General features: G+C 34.9%; 1 protein-coding gene across 1 annotated transcript; it reads right to left on the reverse strand.

Moving 5' to 3' along the window:
* Window positions 1–10,907: 10,907 nt before the first annotated feature.
* LOC107015403 (O-fucosyltransferase 27) lies at window positions 10,908–21,092 on the reverse strand. Its single transcript, XM_015215657.2, has 10 exons — window positions 20,639–21,092; window positions 19,627–19,711; window positions 18,683–18,753; window positions 18,518–18,606; window positions 17,926–18,169; window positions 17,079–17,191; window positions 16,916–17,006; window positions 16,681–16,809; window positions 15,821–16,371; window positions 10,908–11,814 (listed from the first exon to the last, which is right to left on the reverse strand). The coding sequence occupies exons 1-10, from the start codon at window positions 20,852–20,854 to the stop codon at window positions 11,346–11,348; spliced, it is 2,058 nt and encodes a 685-aa protein (XP_015071143.1). The 5' UTR covers window positions 20,855–21,092; the 3' UTR covers window positions 10,908–11,345.
* Window positions 21,093–27,659: the final 6,567 nt, after the last annotated feature.

Below are 27,659 nucleotides of genomic sequence, written 5' to 3' on the forward strand. Positions count from 1 at the left end.
TCGTGAATCATGTTGGTTGTCATGGAAATAGGTTAGAATTGTTCATATAATAGGAATAGGGAACCGATTGCATGATGAGGTTATTCCAATGCTTCTGGTTCAACCAAACTTAAAAGGCTTCTTCAAAATTTGAATTATGTGTTTGAAGTTCTAACGACATTTATGTGCATTCTGAGTTCATCAAATGATTTACTACATCAAAAATGATCTTTAGCGCAATAACTCAATTGTCCCTAAATATGTATTTTTAGTGGCAATTAGCACTATTTATATATGTCCTTAAAGCCTTTAGCAACACTCAATCTAATAACACTTAATTAATGCTGGTAATTACTTGAGCACTCTTTATTAATATATTTATTTATAGACACTAAAAGTTATTTTTTATTGTATTGATTTATCAAAGAAAATTTTTTCTAAGTGCGGAGTTTAATGAGTGCCCTGATGAAAATGTAATGCACTCTACAACTAGATTAGTTCAGATGCTCGATCGATACTCTAATGAGCTACATTCCGAGAATTTTGAGAAAATAGATAGAGTTCTTGATGAAAGAGATCATGGTTTCACCAGAAATGGAAGTGAATGGATTGCAAACTTCATTCATGTAGTCATTTTCCTTAATGTTTTGAAGAAAAAAGTGAAGGAAATCACTGCCTCTCCAGAGGACCCTGTGGGGAACAATAAGTAGTTTACAGAACTGAATTAGTTGTTTATTATATCAACATTACATGTATATATATAATAGAAAGAGGTATCAACAAAGGTAAGAAAATAGTCTACATATCTCTCCTATCTATCTAAGGTAATAAAATATATTTACAATATTTTATAACTCTCCCCCTCAAGCTAGAGCATATACGTGCCTAGATTGTTACACAAATAGTTGAATTGAGCTTCATTCAATGTCTTTGTGAACAAATCAGCTAGTTACTCTCCAATCTTCACATAGCCCATGGAAATCAGGTTTTCTTAAATAATTTCACAAATAAAATGATAGCGCACCTCAATATGTTTAGTTCTTTCATGATACACTGGATTTTAGGCGATATGAAGAGCAACTTGATTATCACACAAAAGTTTTGCGGGTGTGGGATCATTCAACCCAACTTCACTTAAGAGGTGATGTATCCACATAATCTCACATGTAGATTGTGTCATAGCTCTACACTCGAATTCTGCATTGGATCAAGATGCAACATTTTGTTTCTTACTTCTCCATGATACCAAATTTCCACCCATAAAGACACAATAGCCATTAGTAGACCTTCTAGCAATCTTGGATCCAGTCCAATCGGCATCTCCAAAACACTTAATGCTAGTATGTCCATTGTTGCTATATACTATGCCAAGTACAGGGGCGCCTTTGAAGTAACATAATATTTGCTCCAAAGTTTCCCAATGTTCGACTGTAGGCGTGGTCATGAATAGACTAACAAAACTAACTGCAAAAAAAATATCCGGACGAGTTACAGTGAGATAATTTAATTTCCCAACTGATCTCTTGTATCACTCTGGATCATCGAAGGGATCCCCATCAATTTTTTTAGCTGCATATTTGATACCATTAGAGTACTACAAGGCTTGGATGTTGACTTTCCGGTTTCCTCAAGAAGGTTAAGGATATACTTTCCTTGAGATAAAAATATTCCCTTCTTGCTCTTACTTACTAGAAGTATTTCAGTTGTTCCAAGTCTTTCGTGTGAAATGTCTAAAGCAAGAAAGATTTGAGAGAGGAATTCCTGCATAATCACTCCTCGTGATAAAAATGTCATCAACATATACAATAAGAAGACTAATGTCAACTACTAATTGTTTATAGAAGACTGAATGATCACATTTGGTCTTTATAAGCCCAAACTTCTTAACTACCTGACTAATTTCCCAAACCAAGCATCTGGGCTCTGTTTCAGACCATACAAGGATTTCTTCAAGTGACAAACTTTCCCATTCTCCTCCTGAGCGACAAAATCGGGTGGTTGCTCTATATATACTTCTTGGACAACACCATGAAGAAATGCTTTTTTTCATAATACAACCAATGTAGCGGCCAATTCTTATAAGCAACTGTAGAAATAAACAACAGAATGGAAGCGAGTTTGGCCACGGAGAAAAAGTATAAGAATAATCCACCCCATAAGTCTGAGCATATTATTTAGACTAGTTTGGCTTTAAGCCTAGACACAGAACCATCAGGATTTACTTTGACTGTAAAAACCCACTTACATCCCACTACTTTTTTTCCTTTTGGTAAGTCCATCAAATCCAAATGTGATTTTCATTAAATGCATGTATCTCCTCGAGAATCGCATCATACCACCCAGGGTGACTCAAAGCTTCTTGAACTATTTTGGGTACAAAAATGGAATCTAGAGAAGCAATCAAAGAACAAAATGTGGAAGACAAGTGGTCATATGAGATAAAATTAGCTATGGAATGTACTAATTGACATTGACGCTTACCTTTGCAAAGGGCAATGGGAATATCAATATTTTTTGTTCGAGAAAGATTGACTGGAGGAGGATCTGATGAAGAAAGAGTTGGTGCAGACATGTATCATTGGTCGCTTGTCGCGTACAATAAACTTGAATTATCGACGGCTTTGTTTGAGTAGGAGGAACATTAGAAAACACATTCTAAGTTGACTGCTCAACACCACCACAAACTTCCTTATGGTGTTTTGAGCTCGGTGAAGGGTCTTATAAATGAGCTATTATTATTCTTCCTGCGCTTGAGTGGGAGAAGTGTCAGGAGAATAAAAAAGGAAATGTTCTTTGAGAACACCACATATACAGACACCATATATCTGTTAAAGGTTGAAGAGTAGCATCGGTAACCCTTACGTAAGCGAGAATATTTCAAAAAGACATACTTCAAATCCTATGGATCTAGTTTAGTAACATGGGGTCACACATCACGAACATAACAAGTACTTCCAAACACCTTTGGGTATAATGAAAATAATAGCTTATTCAAAAAGAGAACACCATATGGAATATTACCATTAAGCACTGTGGATGACATGCGATTACTTAAAAATCTAGTTGTGGATACCGCATCCGCCTAAAATTGCTTAGGTACCATCACTTGGAATAGCAAAGCATGCACAATCTCAAGCAAACGTCTATTTTTTCTCTCAGCGACTCCATTTTGAGAGAGTGTAGATGAAGAATGCCATATTGATTCATGTAGACCTGAAATGATGCTGACATGAACTCTTTAGCATTATCACTCCACTACATCTGGATAGAAGCATTAAAATGTGTCTTTATCTCAGCACAAAAAATAGAGAAATGGGAGCACTTCGGCACAATTTTCATAAACTAAACCCATGTCATTCGGGAAAAATCATCAACAAAAGTAATAAAATATGTGAACCCAACTTTAGACACAACCAGACATGGTCCCCAAATATCATAATGAACTAACTCGAAAGTAAAATCAGCCTACTTATTATTCCTAGGTCTTAATGAGCTTCTATGGTGTTTTGCAAAATGACAAGACTCACAATCTATTAAAGGTACATTATGAAACTGAGGACATAATTTCTTCAAAACTGGTAAAGAAGGATGTCGCAGACGATAATGTGCTTCAAATGACGAGACGATACTAGAGCAAGCAACTAATGGATGGGCACATTCATCAACAATGTAGAGACCGTCTGATACATGTACTTTACCAATAATTTGTTGTCATAAGATCCTGAAAAAGTCAATAATCGGAATATAAGGAGACAAAACATTGTAGTTCTTTGGTAAGTTTACTCACAAAAATTAAATTTTAAAGACAAGAATATATAGTCTTAGAATAGAGGACAAAGTAACAGATGAAGTGAGGTTAACGATTTCAGATCCCTCAATGGTATAACTAGATCCATTATCTATGGTGACAGAGGATGGTACTTTATACTAGACTGAAATTTAGAGATTATTTTGGGATTACCTATCATGTGATCCGTGGCACCCGAATCAATGATCCAGTTGCTTGAGGAGGAAATGAGACATTTGTTACCTAACTCAGTAAGGGAACGGGATGAAGTGGTTTCATTCATTGATTCCTGATACTTTGTAAGTCTGGCATATTCATCGGTTAAGATTGTAACAGTTGACGGTGAACTAGATGTGGAAGCAACAATGGCAGTCTAAGTCTGAAGTTGTTGGTTGCGATTTTGAAATTTCTTATAGTTTCACCTTATGTGCCTGGGTTCCTTACAATAATGACAAGTATTGTCATTGATCCATCTCCCAACATTACTGTCTCCTCCTTTGTTATTGTTCCATCTCCTAGAATCATTGTCTCCTATTTGTCATTGTTCCACCTCCCAGAGTTATTATTGTTGTTTCACCTTCCTCCATTATTGTTATGATTCCACTTCCCAACATTATTTTTATTGTTCCATCTCCCTGCATCATTATTGTTGTTTCATCTCCCTGTTAGGATTTGAAACTTTAGAGAAAAAAGACAAGGTTCAGCGGAGGTAAATTTTCATTCATATTTAGATTTCAAAAGACATACACACATATATCTAGGATTTTCCAAAGTAAGTAGAGGACCATACATATCCGACCACTATTGACTTTCTTACAAAACATATTCCACAAATCAAGGACTACCTTTCTAGAAATATCTCATTTTCTAACACTCCTCCTTGACATTTTTCTTGGACACTCCCAACTTAGCCCTTAGAACTTCAAATTTCCGATTAGGAAGAGCCTTGGTCATGATGTCTTCAATCTGCTGATCTGAATTGCAATGAACAAGTTAAACTTTACCATCCTTCTCTGCTTGCCTGATAGCGTGAAACTTCACATTTGTATGCTTGATACGACCATGTTGCACTGGATTTTATTGTTGACTTGTTGTCAACCTTAATGACAGTAGCTTCAATGTCATTTTGCTCCAAATCACGTAGAATCTTTCTTAACCATAGAGCTTGATTTGTTGCACCAGCATCGGCGATGTATTCTTCTTCTACAGAAGATTGAGCTATCACATCTTGCTTCTTTGAATTCCATGAGAATATGTCTGAACCAAGTGCAAAAGCATATCCAGAAGTGCTTTTCATATCATCAATGCTTCCTGTCCAATCACTATATAAGTAACCCATCAGTTGCCCTTGATCTTCCCTATTAAATTAAATACCATAATCAACAGTTCTTTTGATATATCTCAACGTTCGTTTAGCAACACCAAGATGAACTTGACTTGGAGCTTGCATAAACCTCGATAGTAGACTTGTCGCGAACATGAGATCGGGTCTTGTTGTTGTCAAATATAGAAAATTACCAATCAGACTTCTATAAACTCTTGGATTAGCCCTGCGACCTCCTTCAGACTTTGAAATCTTTTCAATTTTAACACATTGGGGTCGGTACAGGCTTGCACCTCTCCACCTTGAACCTTTTAAGAATATCCCATGCATATTTTCTCTGAGAAATGAAGATTCCATCGGTAGCTTGAACTGATATTTCAAATTTCTTGCATGAACTGATTCACCATAGCTTCATTGCTTCCTGTTTCTAGAAGATCATCAACATAGAGTGACACCAGAATCACATCTCCCCCTTTAGCCTTATTCATATATAAAGTGGCTTCATTTTCACTTCTCTTGAAGCCACAATGAATGAGATGATCATCAATCTTACTATACCATGCTCGAAGAGCCTGCTTTAATCCATACAATGACTTATGAAGTCTATAGACTTTATCCTCCATTATTGCAACTTGAAAGCCTTCTGGTTGATCAATATAGATCTCATCCCGCAACATTATATTTAAGAATGTCGATTTTACATCCAAATGATACAACTTCCAATTTGATTGAGCTGCCAAAGCAAATAGCAGCCTTATTGTACCATGTCGTGCAACAGGTGCAAACATGTCTCCATAATCCAGACCTGCAACGTGCATATAACCTTTCACAACAAGCATTGCTTTGAATTTATAAACTGAGCTATCTGGATTAAGTTTGGTTCTATAAACCCACTTCACCCCGATCATATTTATGTTTTTGGGTTTATCAACCAACTTCCAAGTATCATTCTTTTCTACATACCAGTCTCCTCGTCCATAGCTTCAATCCAAACTTCATGTATTTATGCTTCTTGATAGCTATTTGTTCCGAGATTGCAGCATAAGGACTTTCATATATCTAGGAAAGGGACCTTGTTTTCAAAATTGGCGAATCAAGTGAGGATTCCCCGTCTGATTCTTCATCTTCTTCCAGAGTTTCAAACCTAAATGATTGGATTTCAGGCAGCAGACTCAAGTTCTACAAAATTGCATTATCTTTCTAAATTTTCTCCTTATCCCAGTTCCAATAAGCATGCTCATTCACGAATACATCTCTTCGTATTGAAATACTTTTTGTTTGCAAGTTGAAAATCTATAATCCTTGGCTTGTGATGAATAACTAATGATACCCAATTCACCTTTTGGTTCAAGTTTGCTTCTTTTCATCGAAGGAACATGAGAATAGCATATCAAACCAAAAAACTTTTAGATGCTTGGAAGATGACTGTATTCCACTCCATGTCTCAATAGGAGTCTTTTCATACACTGAAGTATGAAAAGCTTCTTCCCAAAAGCTTTGTGGCAGTTTCTTTTCCAACAACAAACATCTTGTCATTTCAACTACTGTTTTATTCTTCCTCTCGGAAACTCCATTTTGTTTGGGTGAATAACTTAATGTCAACTTGTGATCAATCCCTATATCTTCGCAATACTTGTTGAGCTCATTTGAAGTGTATTCGCCACCATTTTCCGACCTCAAAGCCTTTAGCTTACAAACAAGCCCTAATTTTCTTGAAAACTGAAAATACTTGAGACTTGTTACCCAGAAAATACACCCAAGTCATCCTTGTAAAGTCATCAATAAAGAGCACAAAATATTTATTGTCCCCCAAAGATGATGCTTGCGTGGTCCACACACATTAGTGTGAACTAGTTCAAGTTTTTCAGTTATCCTCCAGGTAGCACTTTTAGGAGATGATTTCCTGTGTACCTTACCCATCTGACATGATCCACAAACTTCTTTAAACAGTGAAATCTCAGGTAAATCCTTAGTCAAGTCCTTTTCATACATAGATTTTAAAGTAGCATAGTTAAAATGACCATATGTTTTGTGCCACAATCATGACTCATCCTTACTTGCAAAATTTGCCCTATCAAAACCTCCCATCTAAAGGAAAATTTTTATCCACCATTTCTACTTTAATAATCAAACTATCTTCTGAGTCAAAAATCAAACAATGTTGGTCCTTAAAACATAAGGAATAACCTTTAGACATCATCTAAGCCACACTTAACAAGTTACATGCTAAACAAGGAACATACAACACATCATGAATTAACTTGCACCTTTTGTAGTCTGAAAGGAAACTGAACCCTATCAATGTGCACCATTTCACCATTTCTCATCCTAACCTTAGCTTTGAATGACTTGTCAAGTGTGTGAAACAAGAGCTCATTGTGTGACATATGACTCGTACATCTACTATATATAAACCATGAGGATTTGTTCGTTGTGTTTTCTACAAGAGAAGCCATAAACAAGCTTTTTTATTCATTTTTAGACTTTTCAACAAAATTTGCCTATTGCACATGGTTTTGTTGTGGTTGATTCTGCCTGCCCCTGTAATTTTTCTCAATATGACCCATCTTTCTACAGAATCTACACTGAATCAATGGCTTTCCTTTGAACCAACAGTTTTTTTCTTGATAATTGGTTCTTTTACAGTGGCTGCAAGGTGGAAACTTCCCTTCCTTTGAATTTTTCTTCCATCCTTCTATTTCCTTCATAAATTGTTTACTTTTATGTTGTGCCTGAAATGCCACTTTTGCTACTTCTTCATATATTGTACTTGATCTTTGTTCTTGGGCTTGCAACTTACAGATCAGTTCTGCCACAGATAGTCTTCAAATCACAAGATTCTTCTATTGCTGAAATCTTGGACTCAAACCTCACTGGTAAGATTATCATCATCTTCTCCACCACTTTAGAATCTGGAAAGGTTTCACCAAACAACCTTATTTTGTTAACAATCTCGACAAGTTTGGCAATATACTCTTTCACACTATCTCTTCTTTCATCATTAACATCTCAAATTCTCTTTTGAGAGTTAAGAGTTTGACAGTTTTCACTCTGTCACTTCCATCGAACTCCTCTTTCAGCTTCTCCCATACTTCTTTAGATATTTCACAAGCCATTATTCTTGTGAAAATCACATCCGAAAGTGTTGAACGAAGACATGTGAGAGCCTTGAGTTTCCTTGACTTCACATCTTCATAAATCTTCATTTGTGCAACTGTTGGATTTGATCCAAGTGGAAAAGGATCATCTTCACTTTCAATCGTTTCCCATAGACTAAGAGCTTTGAGATAAGACTTCATCTTTATCACCCATATGTGATAAGTTTCTCCTGCAAACATAGGAGGGTTGCACCCAAGAAGCTAGTGGATGCCATGTTACTGCTGCTAAGCTCTCACCTTAGAAGAATTGAAGAAAAACTTAGCTTTCTTGCCTTCGCAGATCCCTCAAGAATAAGGGCTCTTGATACCACTGTTAGGATATGAAACTTAGAAGAAAAAAGATAAGGTTCAGCAAAGTCAAATTTTCGTTCATATTTAGATTTCAAAAGACACACACATATATCTACATAGGCTTTTCCAAAGTAAGTAGAGGATCATACATATCCAACCACTATTGACTTTCTTACAAAACATATTCCACAAATCAAGGACTACCTTTCCTTTACATACTAAACATAATATTTGAAAAGAACCATTAAACAAAAAACATCTAGAAATATCTCATTTTCTCATTTTCTAAAACTCACTGCATCATTGTTGTACCATCTCCCTGCATTATTTTTCCTCCTCCTTTTGCATCAAGCACATTGGTCTATTGGTTGGACGGAGTACTCTCTGTGCGTAACACCCGACTAAAAACATCTTTGAGAGAGATGATCTCAAATGTAAACAGAATATGTGATTTAGCAGTCTCAAATTCAGTAGGGAGTCCAACTAAAAGCCTCGTTATAGCCATTTGTTCCCTCTGAGCCTGCTGCACCTTGATATTAGTACTGAATGGTAGAAGTACATTCACTTCCTCGTAGGTTTTCTTGAACTCCATGAAGTATGTAGTGAGTGACTTAGAGTCCTTCTCAAAACGATAGAAAGCCTTACAAACTTCATAAATCTGAGATAAATTACCTTTTCCAGAATATAAATACTCCGCTTAATCCATTTAACTCTTTCACAAACTCACAATGACTAACCAAACCAACAACTTCATTGTCAATAGAGTTTATAATTTGCAAGAGTAGTCTACCATCACTTCTAAGTCTTTTTAGTATCATGTTGGATAAGATGATCATCATTTTCAACACAACGCAAGTAAACCCTGATTTTTTCTATTCCAATCTAAATAATTAGACCCATTTAATTTATTATCGGTAATTTTAGACAATGCTTGAACAATTTCAGTCATGGAAGATTTATCATCAGACATTTTAACTAATGTTTATCCAAGAAATTGATCAAGAAGAGTAAATGATAAAAAATCTGACACCAAACAGGTTGAAAAGAGCAAAAAATTGACAGCAAAACTGAATCCAAGCAACCACTGAAGCGCAAAGCTATTTTTAGATTTTACGTCATATGCAAAGGATAAAAATTGAACCTGGAAGTGAAGAAATTATTATTCTACAATGATTTAACACCAAAAAATCAATCCTGCAGTGCGTTGGAACAAATGGAACGATGCTGAGACATCAAGCCTAGATGTATTCTACCAAAACCCAAGTAGCCGAAACCTTTTCCCAAGATGCTAGGAAAAGTTTCGAAGTTTATGAACCAAGATCTTAAGCCCTAGTGGCTCTGATACCATGTAGTTTACATAAATAAATGAATTAGTTGTTTATTATATCAATATTACATGTATATATACACTAGAAAGAAGCATCAACAGAGGTAATAAAAATCCTACATATCTCTCCTATCTATATAAAGTAATAGAATATATTTTCAATGTTCTATAACACTATGAAATTACTTAGAGAGAGTTATTATCAAAGTTTTGATGTATCATTATGAGAACTATCCAAAACTTCAGTCTTTAACAAGAAAATCAGTGCAAGACTTGATTGCCAAGAAGAAGAATAAATAAGTTGATTGGGTAAGGGAAATCGTCGAGATGAAAAATCTAATAGATTACACTTGTTAACCTAATTATTTACCTCCTTACCGTAAGTTCATAGCTAAACAACACATGTTCATGGATATTATGAATGATCCTAGAAGATGTTTCATAATAAACCTTGAAGGAGTAGGAGTAATTGACGTTGGTCATTTGAGGAAGCATCTAGATGTGGTGCAACAAGCTTTCGATTTGAATATAAGAATGACGGCCTATTGGAAAATTGTGCTAATGAGGCTGGTGGATTCTATGGCCTTGCATATATTGTTCAGCATTCAAAACATGATTAACAAGGAAATGGAAGACAAGATCGTTGACACCGAGTGCTTGATTAGTCACCTTTGGTAGCTGAAAAATGCAATAGACTCAGAGAGAATGTCAAGGTGCTAAAGAAGTCCAACGAGGTGGTGGCCAATATCATGGACATGATTTCACTTTATGATGATTATGGAAGGGCCTAAATTAACAATGAGCAGGGCACTCTGTTTCCATTCAGCCAATGTTCCTAGTATCTAGTTTATCTCCTAACATTCATTTGGTTTAGAATAATCCTAGGCCATTTATAACTTCTACACTACTATCCAGCAAACTTGGAACAAAATACAAATATTGTTTTAGAAAGGGTCCTTACTGGTAAGATCTAGCGATAAATCAAATTATCACATGGGGATGAACTAACAGGAAAGTTCCTAAATCAGATTAACTAACATGTTTATATGCTAATCAGTCCAAAATACAGGACCTTAAAAATATCATAAAAAGAGCAGAACCAATAAGAGTTACAACTTACTACAATCCTACTCTCATCATGTGGAGTGATTGTGTGAATATTTTTAACATCGACAATGCATAGAACTTAAATTTTTTCCTGTTTAACTGGCTCTACAGAATTATGTAAATAATTTACACCACCAGCTTCCATTTTGTATCCAAATTACCAGAAATCAAGCGTCACCCTTAACTACAACTGTTTCTTCTGTGAAAATTGGATTCCAACAATCTGAAATGTCAGTTGTAGCATCTTTTGGTCTAGCTAAGCTTACCTCAAGTCGTACGAGCTTCCCTAGTCTGCATGTGTTGTTAAAAAGAACCCGATGCAGTTTAGCGAGAGTTGTTCTTTCCTTTTTCTGACTAGTTGGTTCTCTTTTCTTATCTTTCTCCTCCTTCAAGTTCTTCTTGATCCTCCACAAAAGCTTCTTCTTTGTTGCTAATGTCTGCGCTATCACCTTCTTGATCGCCATTACCCAGCCACAAGAACAGACTCGAGGAGGCAGAATCATCTTTGTCATTTTCCTCTTCTGTTTCTTCCCTTGATTGAGAAGAAGTGGGGGCATTCATCCAAGAAGGGCATTGGTCTATTTGTCCAGAAAACACTGGAATATCATATTTTGGCATAGGGCTTGAAGTGTTGATTGATCTCTTCATGGAATCATTTGCAATGCAAGAACATTCAGGAACTGGAAATGCAAGAAAAGACTGTGATTTGGAGATTTTGGATTCCTCCAACAATCCATCGATTAAACTTCTTCTTAATTGTTTGCGCAGTGATGTTATCCAGGTGTGATTGGGTTGATAAAGAGTATCGCGGATCTCCTCAAAAAGTTTGGCAATTTCTTTCCTGCATTAACTCAGATAACAACACATCAGAAACATGTCAAGGAACATGTTATTTTATTTGTGTTACAACTAAAATTTCTCCAAATGGTGAAGGCAAATATGGAGATCTAAGTAGGTTGACATGCAGGTGACTTTGCAGCCAAAAAGTACGAATTGGACGACAAGCAACTACGCGCTCTACTAGCACAGACCTTAGTGCCTCTCCATAAGTTCCATTTTACACACTAAAGACACATTTTCCTTTGGCTGTTCTCAGTCATGGAGGTCAACTAATAAGTGAAACCCACGGGACTTGCCAGGTCTCATATTCAAACACCTAGTATGTTGTTATCAAACATGGATTTGTATCAACTATTCAAACTTACCCCATCTCATCAACACAACTTTCCATTGGGCATAATGTTACATTTAATATATGAAGGAACAAGGGATTAGTGCAATAAAGCCATGAAGAGTTGCAGTTCTAGGCTTCTAGCATACTTTAGTATTTTGATTAAAGGAATAAGAATGACCGTAGATTAGAAAAGTTGAAGAAATGTGGACAGCTGAGGTTAATAACAAATTCAGATTCAATTACTGTTAGGAATCACCTTTTGAACTGCAGTAAATTTAATTTTACTGCCTATGTTTTAAGTAAGACTTAGTCAATTAGTTGTTAGTCATGCTTCCCTATTATTTAGGAGTTGTTTAGTGAATGCTAGATCATGTGTTATTATTTTTTACTTTTCATTCTAGGCTTTTATATATATAATCTGAAGTATTTAAAAAAAAAAAGGTCTTCTTCTGCTTCTATTCTGTTCTCTTCCGTCTTTATGTTTTAGGTGCAGATTTTGATTTCCCTGTGTTATTTAGCTTAAATAGGTTTTTTAAAACCATCAATTACATCGTTTTACGATTCAATTCAGAGTTTAATCAATGGTTCGCAGGTCAGCTACAGTGCAAGTCATGTCACTAGAGCAACTGCGGTTGCTTGCAAACGCTGGAATATAACTGTCCCACCCATTTTTTTTGAACCACACGCCATTAGAGAAAACTTCCAATTTTGCAAAAACTGAATGTTCTCTAATGGAATTTGATTGAAAAAACTCCATAACATTTTTACAGTGCTTGCAAAAACTGGAAAAGAAAAATAATTGTTGTCTTTTACATCCAAATGCAGGTTTTCACATGTAATACCCATTAGAGTTACAGTTCAACTAACTAGCATACTTGTAGTATTTTGTGTTTGAGCTACGAGTGAGAACAAAGGAGGGTTTTCATTGCAAGTATTATGTACGAATGGTCGATGTTCACAAAATTCAATGCTGAATACTGATGAAGAGCTGAAGTGATACACAGACTGATGAAGAACTCGGTTCCTTCGATGTCAGACCATCAAATTGATGTGATTGGATGAAGTAGCAGCAGATTTATGGAAGTATGTTTTTTTAGCTCTTTTTGGCCTCAATGGGTCATGCCTAAGAATATCAGGAATGTTTTGATAAGCTGGAGTTTCTGGAAAGTTGATAGCACCATCAAGAGAATGAAGATGATACGTGCAGTCATTTTTTGGAGTATCTGGAATGGAAGGAATAGAAGATGCTTTGATGGAATATCAACAACCTAGTATCAACCAATCTTTAAAAGCTAAATTGCCTCATGTTTTTGTATAGTTGGGTTTATTTGTCCCCTCTAGATCCTCTGATTCATTTCTGAACTTTGTCAGCTCCCTGAGTCTTAACTAACAATGTAAAGAAGAGCTGACCATTTGCTACTAAGCTTTTGTAACTATTATGCATCTACTTGATGCCTGCAATAGAAAAAATTACTCATAAGAAAAAGTAAGAAGTGTGATAACGAGAACCTTACCATTGGTATTCCATTGGGAAAAAAGAAGTTCAAGGAGCAATCAATCTGATTATCCAGATGATCAAAATTGAAGAAGGCAAGGAGAAGAACTGGAGAACGTCACTGCTTCTCTCTACAAAATTACTTGGACACACACACTTATAAACCTTCCTCTTTTGACAAACGAACTTATTTTCAGGTCACCCTTTGAAAACCAAGACCAAGCAGTGTTGTGAGTGAATGTAATAATCTATTTGGTTTGGTCGGTATGGATTAAAAGGATGCATCAAAATATCTTCCATTTTGGCATTGATGTGTTCTTGAGTTAGAAATAAAAACTACTTTTCTCTCATGAAGATTCTACTAAAGCCAGTTGCTTTTTTATGATACCAAAAAGGGGAAAATTGAGTTCATTAAAATACTACATAACTCTATAATCATTGATGAAGAAAGAACCTGGTTCCTAACTACTGACACTGTAACAGTTTGCTGAACGAATAAGGTCCTTGAAGCAAGAGTTATGAGTGAACCTGGTCCTTGAGAAAATATGATATGGATCTGAGCAGTTTTACATAACCTAGCCTCCTACCGATTGCTATGAGCGAAAGGTTAGTCCCAGAGAAAACTTAGCTAAGAGCTTCAGATCTTACAAGTCCTGATGATAAACATGACGTTGGTTCTTAGGGAGAATATTTGCACCTGAGTGCACATACGACTACAATGAACTGTTAAAGTTTTTGTTGTGGGGTGTTATGACTTTGTCATCATCAAAGACGGGGAAATTGCTGAGCTGAGAGTGTCATGAGCTAGAGAGCTACATGTGTTGGAGAGAGCAATGTAAGCTAGAGAGCTACATGTGCTAGGGAGAGCAATTGAGCTGTGAGCTGTGAGCTAAAACTAATTCAAGTTGAATCGGGATGTCACAAAAGGTTGCTACTTACTCCTATATAAAGGATCTAATTGATGCTTGTGAATATATTCATATAAAGAGAGAAGAGAGCACATCAAGAAGATTTATTTGTCTTGTGTGAGAGCGAATCAACGGGAAACATTGTAAATAACATGTTCCTATCAAGTATATCCACAAGAGTTATGGGTTGTCCAGTTGATTTTCTGTGAGTTTATAACCCCTTAATATTTCTTAATTGATTTGTATTAGGTGTTGTTTAGTGTTGTGAGTTGTTGAGTCAGAGTACAGGCCTATAATTGAAGCACAATGTAGAGAGGGAGAAGAGTAGGTGCTACAATGGTTAGCTCCTCTGATGCTCTAGTGATTGGCATCTATAACCCGTGATTTTTGACTCATCAGAGGAGTTTTTCCACGTAAAAACTTGAGTTGATTTTGTTTAAATTCTGCACTTCACTTCTTGTCTAGATACTGAATAAGGGTGTCAGGGGCAGCATAAAATAACATCTTGAGTACAAGAAAAAAATGACCATAGATTACAGAAGTGGATGAACTGTAGAAGACAAATATTAATGATAAATCCAAATTCAGTTACATCCTTCTGCAATAAAACTGCCCGAGTTAAACCAAAGGATGTGCAATGAGCTATAGAGAACTTAGGATGTGGTCATTTGTGAAAGAAAATCTTTTCCATGGAAGATGTTTTTTGGGAAAATGTTTCCTATGAAAATAAGTGGGGTTCTTCCTCTTTTTTTTTTGTGTTCAGTACGTAAGTACAAATATTATTATCCTAAAAGCATTTGTATATAATCTAGATAAAAATTATGGGAGGTGGGAGTGGGGGTAGGGGTGTGGGGTGGGGTGGATGGGGGAACAGGGTTGGGTGAAGATGAGGTGTGTTGGAGGGTGGGAGGCCGAAATCAATGTGGAATGCTACTTGTGGAACTTGTTTTCCCTACTTCCACTAGGAAAGTCATTTTCTTATTTTTAAGGAACTTGTTTTCCTAGAGAAAATATTTTCTAAAAAACTGAACAATCGAACCTGAGAAAACTGAAAAACATTCTCCATACCGAACACACCCTTAGTTTCACAAGTAACACCAATTATTTTTGTAGCTAAGTTGTTTTAGTCAGTCATGAAATAGAACCAACTTTTAGCCATTTACCAACCCTGGACCTAATTTAGGAGAAAAAGAGAAGTTTGGAGTATAGAGAGAAAAATAAGAAGTGTGGATAAATGACCAAAAAGAAAGTTAGCTTCAGAATACATTACCTGTTCAGACCATAAGTTCGAGATGCAGGAAACTGATACAGTCTATGACCCACAACCAAACTAGCAAGATTTGGGTTTCCTTTACCGTCACGGTCAAATCCAGTGATGAATACATCTGCTTCAGTGCAAACCATATAGTCAATTGCTTCCCACAGTAACCGATGAGCATTAGTTCTCAACTCCATGATGGTACTTTCTGGCTCATCATCACTCTCGGCTACCCAACCCCACCAACCTTCAACATTGTACATCTTCGGCCGTGCTGGGGGCGGTGGTAGTGGACGAGGTCGTGGGCCAGAATTTTTCCATGCCTGTGATCTCATGACCACATTATCTGAAGGTGGAGGTATTGAATATTGGTCAACAAGGTTTGCCTCCTGACCATATACTTTATCCCACTCCGGAGGAGAGCTTAAGGAAGTCCTATCAACAACATTCTCAAACATAGCATGCAGTGGAATTAACTTCTTCACCCCACCAAAGACCTCTCCGCCAGATATATAAATGATAGTGTCGGATGAGTAACCATATGCTCGAAGGAGAATACCAATCTGTCAGAAAATTTACTTGATTAAATATTATTTCATTTAAATTTTCTCAATATATACATATATATTATAATGAATTGTGTTTCTCAATACATACCTACCCATGTCTTAACTTAATAAGGTAATACCGAGACATGATGAACAAATGACAACAGCATAGACAAGTCTCATCGTATGAAAGGGGCGATTAACATGAAAAGCATTAGATAAGTTGGTCTTGAAACTATTGCTAGGAAGGACGTCACAAGTACACATTTAGTAATGCAAGAATTCATGGGAAGAATTTATATTAAACTGAAGGATGCAAGGTACCTCTTCAGGCATGAGAGGACACAAGCCATTACGATATTGTTCTGCTGAATCTGAAGAAAGATTCCCCTTCAGAATTCCACGTTTTATCATCCATGCACGCCTGTGCATGATGAGTTCAGTATGTACATCCTAGAGGAAAAATATATGGGCATAACATACGTCAGACACAAGACAAATAATATGTGCAAAGCCCAACCTTGGTTCGCCATATGATGCTCCCAAGTTTTGAACATACCTGAAAAAGTTCTGCACAACCATAATATGCTAAAGCGTCTCTGGTCATCCCCGGATCATAGGCAATAAATGGTTGTCCTGAAGCTCTTATTCTGCGAGAACACAAGAAATAAGCATAACCTAAAACAATCTTCATTTCAATGAGTAAGAAATTAGTAAGTTACCTATTCAAGATTTTAATAGCGAGATTTTGGACCTCCTCTCTGAACCGTAAGGCATGAAAAGCAACCCTGCATCTCAGCTTTTGATACTCCACAAGTGGTGGAGGCAGGATAGACTGACTCATACACAGTAAAACACGACAAGTCAAAATGTGAAGAAACAGTATGGTCAGAATGGACATGAAGAGCGGATGCATAGACCATCAGAAAAGAAGAATGAAGTAATAGGACTGCATATTCAAAAGAAGAAAACGTGTCAAGCAGTATTCCAACAATAAATATGTTCAAACCAAACAGCTACAATATTTCCAATTAATGGATGACACATATTTACAATACATTATCTAAAAAGTTAAATTGAACTCAACCTTCTACAATTTACAGTACTCTTTCTGCAAAGCATAATGTTCCATAGTTTTATAGATATGTGACAACTATTGGGTCTTGGAATACTAGTATAAAGATGAGAAGTCAGCAAACAATTACTTTACTAGAGATACAAGTTTAGGAGGTACATGCTTATGTAGATGATAGGTGATAAGTAAGAGTTGGTTATCAAAAAGAAAAAAAGGTGAAAAAGAAAAGAGTCACTATTATGCTTCCATTTCAAGTCAAACTTGGTTGCATGATTGCAGAAGAGCTTGTGTAATAGAGATGTAAATGATTTCACCTCTTCCAAAAATATGATTCTCCTACTTTATCGAATTGGATGTCGTTGTAAAACTTCTTTTGAAATAATCCACATTTGTGAATTCTAATGCAACAAACCATTATAGTGTAATATTATGATCTTAAAAAGAATGTAATATCCAAGGGCATATTTATTTGAAATAAAGGTAATGGATGTTACCTGCAAGCATCCACCACTATGAACAAGAAGCTCAACCACAGAGTGCTTAGTCAACATAGGAAGAACATGGTGCAGGTAAAAATATGGGGATGCCCCATGGGGAACTTTAAATGAAGGAATTTCTTTCTTTCTCCTCGCTCCTTTCAGATCTTTTGGAAGGGTTTTTACAATTTTGACATCTTTTGCTAGTGCTGCTATGAATTGCTCCTCATTATAGAGGTACGGGAAACTCTTGAACTGAGTGCTGCAAAAATGAAGTAGCAAAATGAATAACGACTTAATCGAGCAGTTTAGCCATTTTGCAGTTATATGTAATATAGATAATCATTCCATCAATATTTTAAAGTGGACTCCATATGTTGAGCTCTGAAAGCAATAGTATGTATTGGCTATTCTGAACATTCTGCCTTCACACTCTTAAGGTTATCAATAAGACTATCTTCTACTGATTAAAAAAAGTTGAGAGCTGAGGCTAATGTCCCGACATTTTTCTCTGTTTTTTTTTAAAATAAGATATCTCATCTTTATGGAAAATAGTCTAGTATCATCAATTTTTGCATTAATTCTCCAGGTTTAAGAAATTTGACAGAACCTTATTCCTTTGCTGCTTGTGGTTGATTGGATCTCTGGAATGACCAGGGTAGCGTTGAGGAGTCTCGTAACTACAACAACATCAGAAATCTGCCAGACAATTGAAGCCTAATAAATTACTGGAGTATTTAAAAGCAAGCCGATTACGCACCAGAGGATACCTTACCGCATTCCTAATCTCATGGAAACCCCCACGTATCTTGACAAAGATGAATCCAATTGATTGCATTTCAGGAGCTGCAAAAAGGCCACGATTGAAACAAATAGTAACAAGTAGAAAAAGAAATGGAAAATACCAAGCACAGCAGAAAATGTCTACTTCAGATTTTTCAATCATTTTATTCCAGAATGGATGTTAAAGGTTACTAAAGAAGATGTGTGAAGTTGGCCTAGCCGCAGATCATATTAATCTAGTAAAAGGATTGGCACTGGATAAGAAATGGTGAATTGCAGCATATGCAAGAACTCCACTATGAAAATATCAAGGCAGATTTCAGAAGGTCACAAAATGGATTACAGAAATGTCAAAATATCTTGTGGAGTTTACAGTAAGTTAATTCATCTAGAAATACCAAATATTACATACCACGCTCCACACATTTAACTGTTTAAGTAGGTTGCTTAAAATTCACTAACTTAAGCAGCTGGAGAGCATATTGATTCAAGCAAAACGCTTATCACTTGCAGAAGATTTTCTAAAAGCAAGTTCACATGCCCCTTGTGAAACAGAAACATATTGCATATGGAACTATATAGATGAATGGATATAATGCAATTGTCCTCAGATCTAGTTGACAGCTTAATATTTACTTCAGGTTTTTTATTAGAGTTAGGAAACAGATAAATGAGATGTTCGTCTTTATTTGAATGAAGACGGATGAACACACTTGGGCCGGAAACTGATTAGTCAGGGAAAATATGGTCCTTAACTCGATTATTTCCTAAAAATTATTGTACCTCACAAGTCACATTAATTGGTTGATCAACAATATCTCAACCTTGAACCACAGTTATAAGTAATTGGGAACATTACAATTTCGCCAAACAAATTACCAAAGACTGCTATAGCTGCATGATATAGAACACAAAAAATATGAAGGTGAATCTAACCTGCATAATCTCCACTCCGATTTGCAAGAGGATGTAAAGATTCAAAATGCCTAACTGGAGCCCATAGTCTCCTGTAAGATGGATGCTGCATGATAAGTGTTCCATCAGTAGCCAACAAGAATACACATAATCAATTAACCATTCAGATCCATCAGCCCCCGGCCAAAAACAAGAGTAAAATGAACTATAGCTATTTTCATTAAGTCGAGCAGGAGAATGCAGCAGTCTAAAACAGGGAATTGAAGCTAAAGAAAAATTATAAAATTAAAACAGGAAGAACTAAAGATGAGATCTTGGAAGGGGTTAAGCCTGTATTGCTCGGACCCTCCAATTGCTGCCACACCCCTGTCAGATTTTCCAAATTGCATTACTTTTGGAGTATCCAGCATGCACTGCTGCCACACCCCTCTCAGATTCTCCAAATTGCATTACTTTTGGAGTATCCAGCACGCATTAATTGACATTGTTGAAGAATCCGAGCAACATAGGTTTGATCACACATTACATTATCAGACCCCCAAAAAGAACAAACTAAGCATATTACCATTAACTCCAACAAGCAATTGCAGCCATCTAAAATAGGGATTTGAAGTTTAGCATAAAAAGTTTAAAAAATCAAAACAGGAATAACTAAAGATGAGATCTTGAAGGGATTTAACCACATTACATTAGCAGACACCAAAAAAAGTGTAACAGGAAACAATTTTTTTTACCAATAACTCAAGCAAGCAAATGCAGCAATCTAGAAGAGAGATTCTGAAGCTAAAACAAAAAAGTTAAAGAATCAAAACATGAAAGAACTAAAGATTAGACTTTTGAGGGGCTTAAGCACATTACATTGCATCAGCTGACCCAAAAACAAGAATAACATGAAACTAATTTTATCACCATGAACTCACAGCAAGAAAGAGCATCAGTCTGAAACAGAAACTGAAGCTAAAAAAATAGTTCAAGAAAATTAAGAAAAATGACTAAAGATGAGATCTTGGAGGTGTTTAGTTAAGCACATTACATTACTAATGGAGAGATCTGACTTCTTGAATTTAGGCATCCATGACATGATTGTAACTGAAGAATGGTACTCATAAACAATCCCATATGTATGTTTAGCTAGAAGAAAATGGGTGAATAAAGAAAGAATAGATAGAACTAGCCCAGCTAAAGCAACCAACTTCAATTTAGACTTGAATAACATCTTCCCTTCATTTTTCACTGACACCCACTTCATCTTGTTGCTTTGCACAGCCCCAGTATCACAAAAAGACAGAATTGGATAAATAATTTGAGGATATATGGGTTGTTCATCAATAGTTGTATAGTACTAAAAGATGATGAAAAAGAACTATTTGAATAATTGAGGGCTTGAGGAAAATGAAACGACAAGTCAAAGTCAAGAGATTCAAGAGAAGATAGATAGAGACAACTCAACCGCGTATACAATGTTGTTATTACAATTGCTCAATGCTCATTCATAACTAAACAGGCGCGTGGAGAGCTTCACTTTGTTTTTCCCTTCACTATTTATAAGTCTTTTCATAGGGTGTACAAGTCAAATTGATTTGATCGGTTAAATCCGATTGAAAAATTAATTTGTGGTTTGGTTTTATTAGTTTGGTGGTTCAAAAAAAAATTTATCACTTTTGATTTGATATTAAAAGAAAAAAAGTCAAAGCGAATTCAAACTAAATCGATATGTATTATTTTAATTATGGATAAAAATATTATTTATAATCTATTTTGTTGATACATTTTAGTTAGTTTTTAATTTTATATATTTTATTGGGTAAATCACATAAATAAGCTATATTAAATAAATATTTATCATTTATGTCAATATAATTTTTCTAATTAAATATAACATTTTTTTTTGGAATGAAGAAAATTGTACCGTTGCTTATCTCTTTCACTGTCCTTTTTTTCTCTTCCTTCGCTTCTTTTTTTATTCTTCTTCTTCGTCTCTTTTTCTATCATTATTATCTTCCTCCACTTCTTTCTTTCTTTTTTATTTTAAAGTTCTTCTTCTTCCTCTCTGAAATTCTCATATAAATAACTATCTTGAAATTATTTTTACCCATTTCATTATTTTTATCCAAAAATATGACGAATAAAGGAATGAAAAGATGAAAATTTGTACAAAATCGTATTTTCAAGTAGAAATTTCAAATATCTAAAATTACAATAATAAGAGTTCTCCACTGATGGTCATTGTAAAGTTTCAAATTTTGAGTTTATTATTTGAATTTTATGAATTTGTAATTAATTTTGATAGGTTGTTCCTACAAATAATTGAAAATCTTTTGAAATTTATATCTCAATTTTAAAAGGGTTTGGTTAAGTTTATAATTGATTTTAGGAGAAATATTAGATTGAAACTCGAAAAATGTGAAGTTAATGGAATTGTATGCCAATTGTATTAAAGTTGTATGTGTAAATTTTGTATATTGCATTTTATACAGTAATATTATCAAGTTATGACATTAGATTTTCAATTTCATTGTGTAGCATTTAATATCTCATTCTATAGCATTTTATTAATAATTATATTGTTAATTATAATTTATTAAAAAACAGTTAATTAAGAATTAAAGGGATAAAGTAATAATGTGTAATTAATGTTAATAATTAACACATTGACAACACAAATCATGGAACTTTTGCTTCTTTATTAATTGCTACATTTAATGCATCTAGACACGTTTGTGAAAATGAATAGTTGTACTTTTTACGGAGTTTAATTAAAGTTAAATATATGATTAACACGTTTTTAGGGATATTAAACATTTTCGAATTATCATCATTGCCTTATCTCTAATTAGTTAAAATAATATTTTTTTTGAATTAATTCATTAAAAAACATTGTCAACCAGGTAATAACACATAATATTTTCAGATTTGCATTTTCAATCAAATTTTGATCAACGAATCACCTAGATATGAATTGAACTACGTCTAATTGATTAGGAATGATCTTGACCTAGGAAATTGGAATTGAACCTAAATGATCATGCATGACTAGAGTTGTATTCTAATGATCTAATTGAATAGATTAACATGTAATTGAGTATGAATCATGAGGGACTAAATGTAGTAGTCATTTGTAGGGCTTATGGCCAATTGATTGCTAGGGCTTTGGGGGTGTAGTCATAATGAGACATGAACATGATTAGGAGAAACAAGTTCTCACAATAGATGAATCCTAGGTTGACTTAAGAATCTAAAATCAATCAATGCATGGTAGACTAAGATTAGCTTGAATATGAGTTGTATGGTCACTTCTTGTGTAGTAGGCTTGGTGAGACAACACCAAGGACATGGTAGCTTGAGTTGAAATACTCATGATAGCTTGAGATATTAAGGTCTCAAGGGTAGCTGGAGATGTTAAAATCTCAAGGAGGCTTGAATTGAAATACTCATGGTAGCTTGAAATGTTGAGTCTCATGGAAGCTTGGGTTAGATTACTTATGGTAGCTTGAGGTGTTGAACATCATGTTAGCTTGACTTGATTTGGCCAAAACAATTTCATGGTAGCTTTAGGAGAAAGGCTTATACTCTTCTAATGGTATTTTGATTTGAATGTAAGGTTTATTCATGGAATAGCTTGAGATAGGTTTCTAATGGTAGCTTAGGGTTGAGGATTCATGCTCCCCTAAGATTAGCTTGCATCTACATGATTGGTTGCATGGTGGTTAGGATGGTTATATCCTTCCTTAGTTAGTTTGGATAGTATGATGAGATGATTTCCATGGTAGTAGGTCTATTATGGTAGAAAGTTGAGCTTAATAGACAAGAATGCAAGACAAGTTAGCTTGGAGCAGGTTAGTCTAGAGGAGTACTTAGTATATATGGCAGTATGGGATGTTATCTATACATGACACAAGTATGACTTGAAGCTACCTATGACATGACCATGATGTATGTTTAGCTTGGGTAGTGTTATAGTTGCTCTCTATGACATGATTGACTTAAGATGATAGTTCCTTGTCAATATGAAGTTGGTCTACTAGGGACTACTAAAATGAAAGGGATTGGAGGTGACTTTAAGACATGCTTAGTGTGTGAGGTAGAATGGGATGCTTCACATGCATTGCACAAGTGTGCTTTGAGGTGGCCTAAGGCATAGTGCTCATATTATATGATCAACTTAGGTCTTAATTATGAAAGTGGACTATGATCAAGAATGACCAAAGAGATGTACTTAGCTTTGGTAGTAGTATGAGATGCTACCTTAGTCTTGCTTTAGTATACTTGGAGGTGGGCTTGTGAGGTAGTTCATTTGAGTAAGAAGGACGATGATTTAAGTATAAACTCTGATATGCTTTAATATGCTTATGATATTCATGTTATGTTTGTGTCTTTATCTCTTATGATTATGCCAATTATTGATTAACTCTTTGAGATATCTTATGTTTGGATGATAGTTTCCATACTTAGTATTAATCTTACGAAGGCATATTGCTTACATTTTGTCCATGTAGGGTCTTGAGGATTTTGAGTTGCTTTAAAGGGGTAGAGTTTCCGAGGATTGCAACGAAAGAAGATTGGTGAGTCCTCATAGCATCCGAGGACATCACTACTATGTTGTGACCCAAGACTATTGTACTCATGATGTCATATATGGTTTTTGAGATGTATGTTAGATGTTTTATGAAATGACTTCCTCTTTATGTTTTGAAAGAAAAATTTTAATTCCGCGCTACTTTTCGTATATATGCATTGAAATATGTCTAAGAGGTTTGTACAAGACCTCCAAGAGGTCAAGTACGCTGTGTTGCGACCTAAGAATGCCATAACTTCTAGGGTGTACATGTGGATCGTGACACCAGGTTACGGGTTGGCTTACCTACTGGCGGGTTATAGTAGGTGTCATCATGACTCAAGAAATCGGGTCGTGACATGAAATTGTATTCTAGTTTGAATTTGTATGCTTACTTTATTGATTCCGTGTTGGGAGTAATGCGAATGACGAAATTAGTTTAAATTGTCCACTTACTATATCAAAATGAATAAAAAGGGATTGAAAATTTAAAGAATCTATATGTTGATGATATGAATTACCTTAATGTAATTATTATTAGTTGATTTATGAAATGCTTGAAAACATGAATGTGGACTTGAATTGTGTGAATTGTTGTATCTTTTATGTAGTGTGATATTTCTTGTGCTCTTTGATCGTTGAAAACCGTGATGAAACATGTGATGATCTATAATACCGAGGTCTTACCGACGAGTGTTGTGATGTCGAGGTCTTTACCGGTGAGTGTTATTATGCTAAGATCTTTTTCGGCGAGTTTTATTTGATGAGGTCTTTGTTGGTGAATTTTATTATGCACAGGTCTTTGCTGACGAGTGTTATTATGTTGAGGTCTTTGCAGGTGAGTGTTATTATGCAAAGGTCTTTGCTAGTGAGTGTTATCATGCTGAAGTCTTTGCCAACGAGTGTTAGTATGCCGAGGTCTTTTCCGGCAAGTGTTATTATGTCGAGGTCTTTGCCGACGAGTGCTATAGAGCCGATGGAAAATGGTTCCAGCTAGTGATGATCATTGTGACTTGATACACTTGATGCTTATGTGTGACTTACTTGTTAAATGAAATTGATGTGCTTGTTATGTGTGACTAAACTGCTTGTCATTGAGATTGACTAATTTTCTTTGTTTGGTTTTGAGTTGTGATGTTTGAACTATCAATGTTGGGCCTGTGAGCGCAGTATAGAATTGCTAGATTGAGCTGATTTCTTTGCAGGTTATAGGTTAAAGAGGTTCAATTGGAATGTAAATGTATTCGATTTCTAACTAGTTGCTTTATTTAGTAGGTTGCTTGTTGGGTTACGTGTTGTTGATACTTGATGAGAAAAAAGTATATCATATCTAATTACAGTATTATTTAAATTAAGTACTAAAAATATTATTTTCTTTGCAGAGCATGTCTGGATTTAATAAGAAAAACATCAAACAGGGAAATATGCGATATAGAAATTCAAGAACTGATTTTTCTATCGAAGTCAACATAAACAAAATAAAGATCAGAACATACGAAAATGTTGCTATTGTCAAATTAAAATGAGAAAACTATGAGGTAGATTTATATGAAGTCATAAGCTTAAATTTACATTAGTGTCATAACATGATTTCTATAAATAGAAATTTCAGTTAAGCAGCTGGTGGAGAGGGAGCACAACACTTTCAAATAGTTTTCTTCTTCAACTTTTTATTTTATGTTTGAAATATTAAAATCCTGATTTTAATTAAGAAACAAAATTATTCCTCATGAATATTTCTTCTATTTTCTTATTTAACGGTGAGAAATATTTTGGTTAGTAGTACCATACTTAATATGGAGTAATTTTATGTTGTATTGGAAAAATGATGAATCTTGATATATTTATATAATTATAAGTATTACTCCTAAATTTAGCGTACATGAGACTAAGCTTTATATTTGATTTTTATTCGCTATATACTTAGATGATATTTTATTGACTAAAACATATCTATTTTATACTACATATTAATAAATTACTAATTCTGTAATGAGAGAGGCAGAAGAAGTAATACTATTAATTAAAGTATTAATTAGATTGTTAATTAGTATTTTGTGGCATCTACCCATTTTGTGTTATAATTGATTCTACACTCAATTGTATTTGAGATAGGCAAATAGTGTAAAAATAAGTCATAAGAAGTAATTAAGATAATCGAAAGAGACTTACTTTCAAGAACATGTTTTAGTTCAACTACATATTTCTGGTTCTACAATATTACTATTTCGACAATTAAATTGTATAACCGAGAGGAGTACATTTAATTGTTCAACTTCAGTAATATTACATAAATATAATTGTAAGAGGTATTTATACTTTTTATGGGAAATATAAATTATGGAATAAAAAAATTACTGTACTTAGAAATATCAAGTGAAGTAAAAATCTCAATAGCTTTCAATCGATTTCGGAAAATAAGAAAGTTATTTTTTGTATTTACAAGGTATTAACTAAAATTAAATTACCATTCAACACTTCCTAAATTCTCCCAAATATCAATTAGAACAAGAAGCGTCATAGAATAGATAAATCAATATTTGTGGGTTCGACATCTTTTTATACTATAATTTGATAGAGCATAATTAAAAACACCATGAACGTCTGGAATGTCACGATTCGAGCCTACACCCTGAACGTGGACGACACTCAGAACTATTGTTGGACCCAAGATAACCCTCATCTTGTCTGACCACAAGCGGAAGACTAACTAAAGCATACATAAGCTTAGAACTGAATTAAATACAATAAACTCAAGTACTCAACTTTAAAATAGTTTGAACAATACTCAATAGAGAAATTCAGTTTGTAAAAAACAACTCAAAGAAGGTACATACTAAAAACTAGTCAACTTTGTCTATCTATGAAGCCTCTACTATTACAGAAGGATATCGGGACAAAACCCACGACATCTCAAAACTACTAACTGTAAGGTAAAGGTGAAGTCCTCCATAATATAAGAAGGCTCACCAAAGTTACTGAAATATCACATAACCTCAACGAAATGTCTATTGATGATCTTGAATACTGATACGCTCAAACTTACTTCTCAAATAAGAAGTAAAGCGGTCGTGTCAAGTAAATAACCCAACTAGTGAGGTTGGGATCGTTCCCACGAGGAAAATAGTTTAGACTTAACTTTAACCTATTATTACTATTGTTCGGTCAATTACTTCCTTGGAAAGCAAAAACAATAAAAGGGGGGTTTCTATTTCTAAATGAATGAAAATAACTAACGAAATTGAAAGATACACTTAACAACTTTGAATGTTGGAGTTTAATCAATTAATCAAAGTAACTAGGGTTTACGTGTTCCTCACAGGTTCATAACTTGATAATTCTAACTATAACAATTCTTTCCTAGTATCTTGCATGCAAAGTGATAAGTTATGTATTTCTAAATCCTTGGTCCGGCATCTAGAAAATTTCACTCCGCACCTTGGTCCGGCTACGTGTGTTGCTATCCTAACCCTTATCTTTACCTCATATTAAGCATCGT

The sequence above is a fragment of the Solanum pennellii genome, chromosome 3 (assembly GCF_001406875.1).
Source record: "Solanum pennellii chromosome 3, SPENNV200".
Taxonomy (NCBI): domain Eukaryota; kingdom Viridiplantae; phylum Streptophyta; class Magnoliopsida; order Solanales; family Solanaceae; genus Solanum; species Solanum pennellii.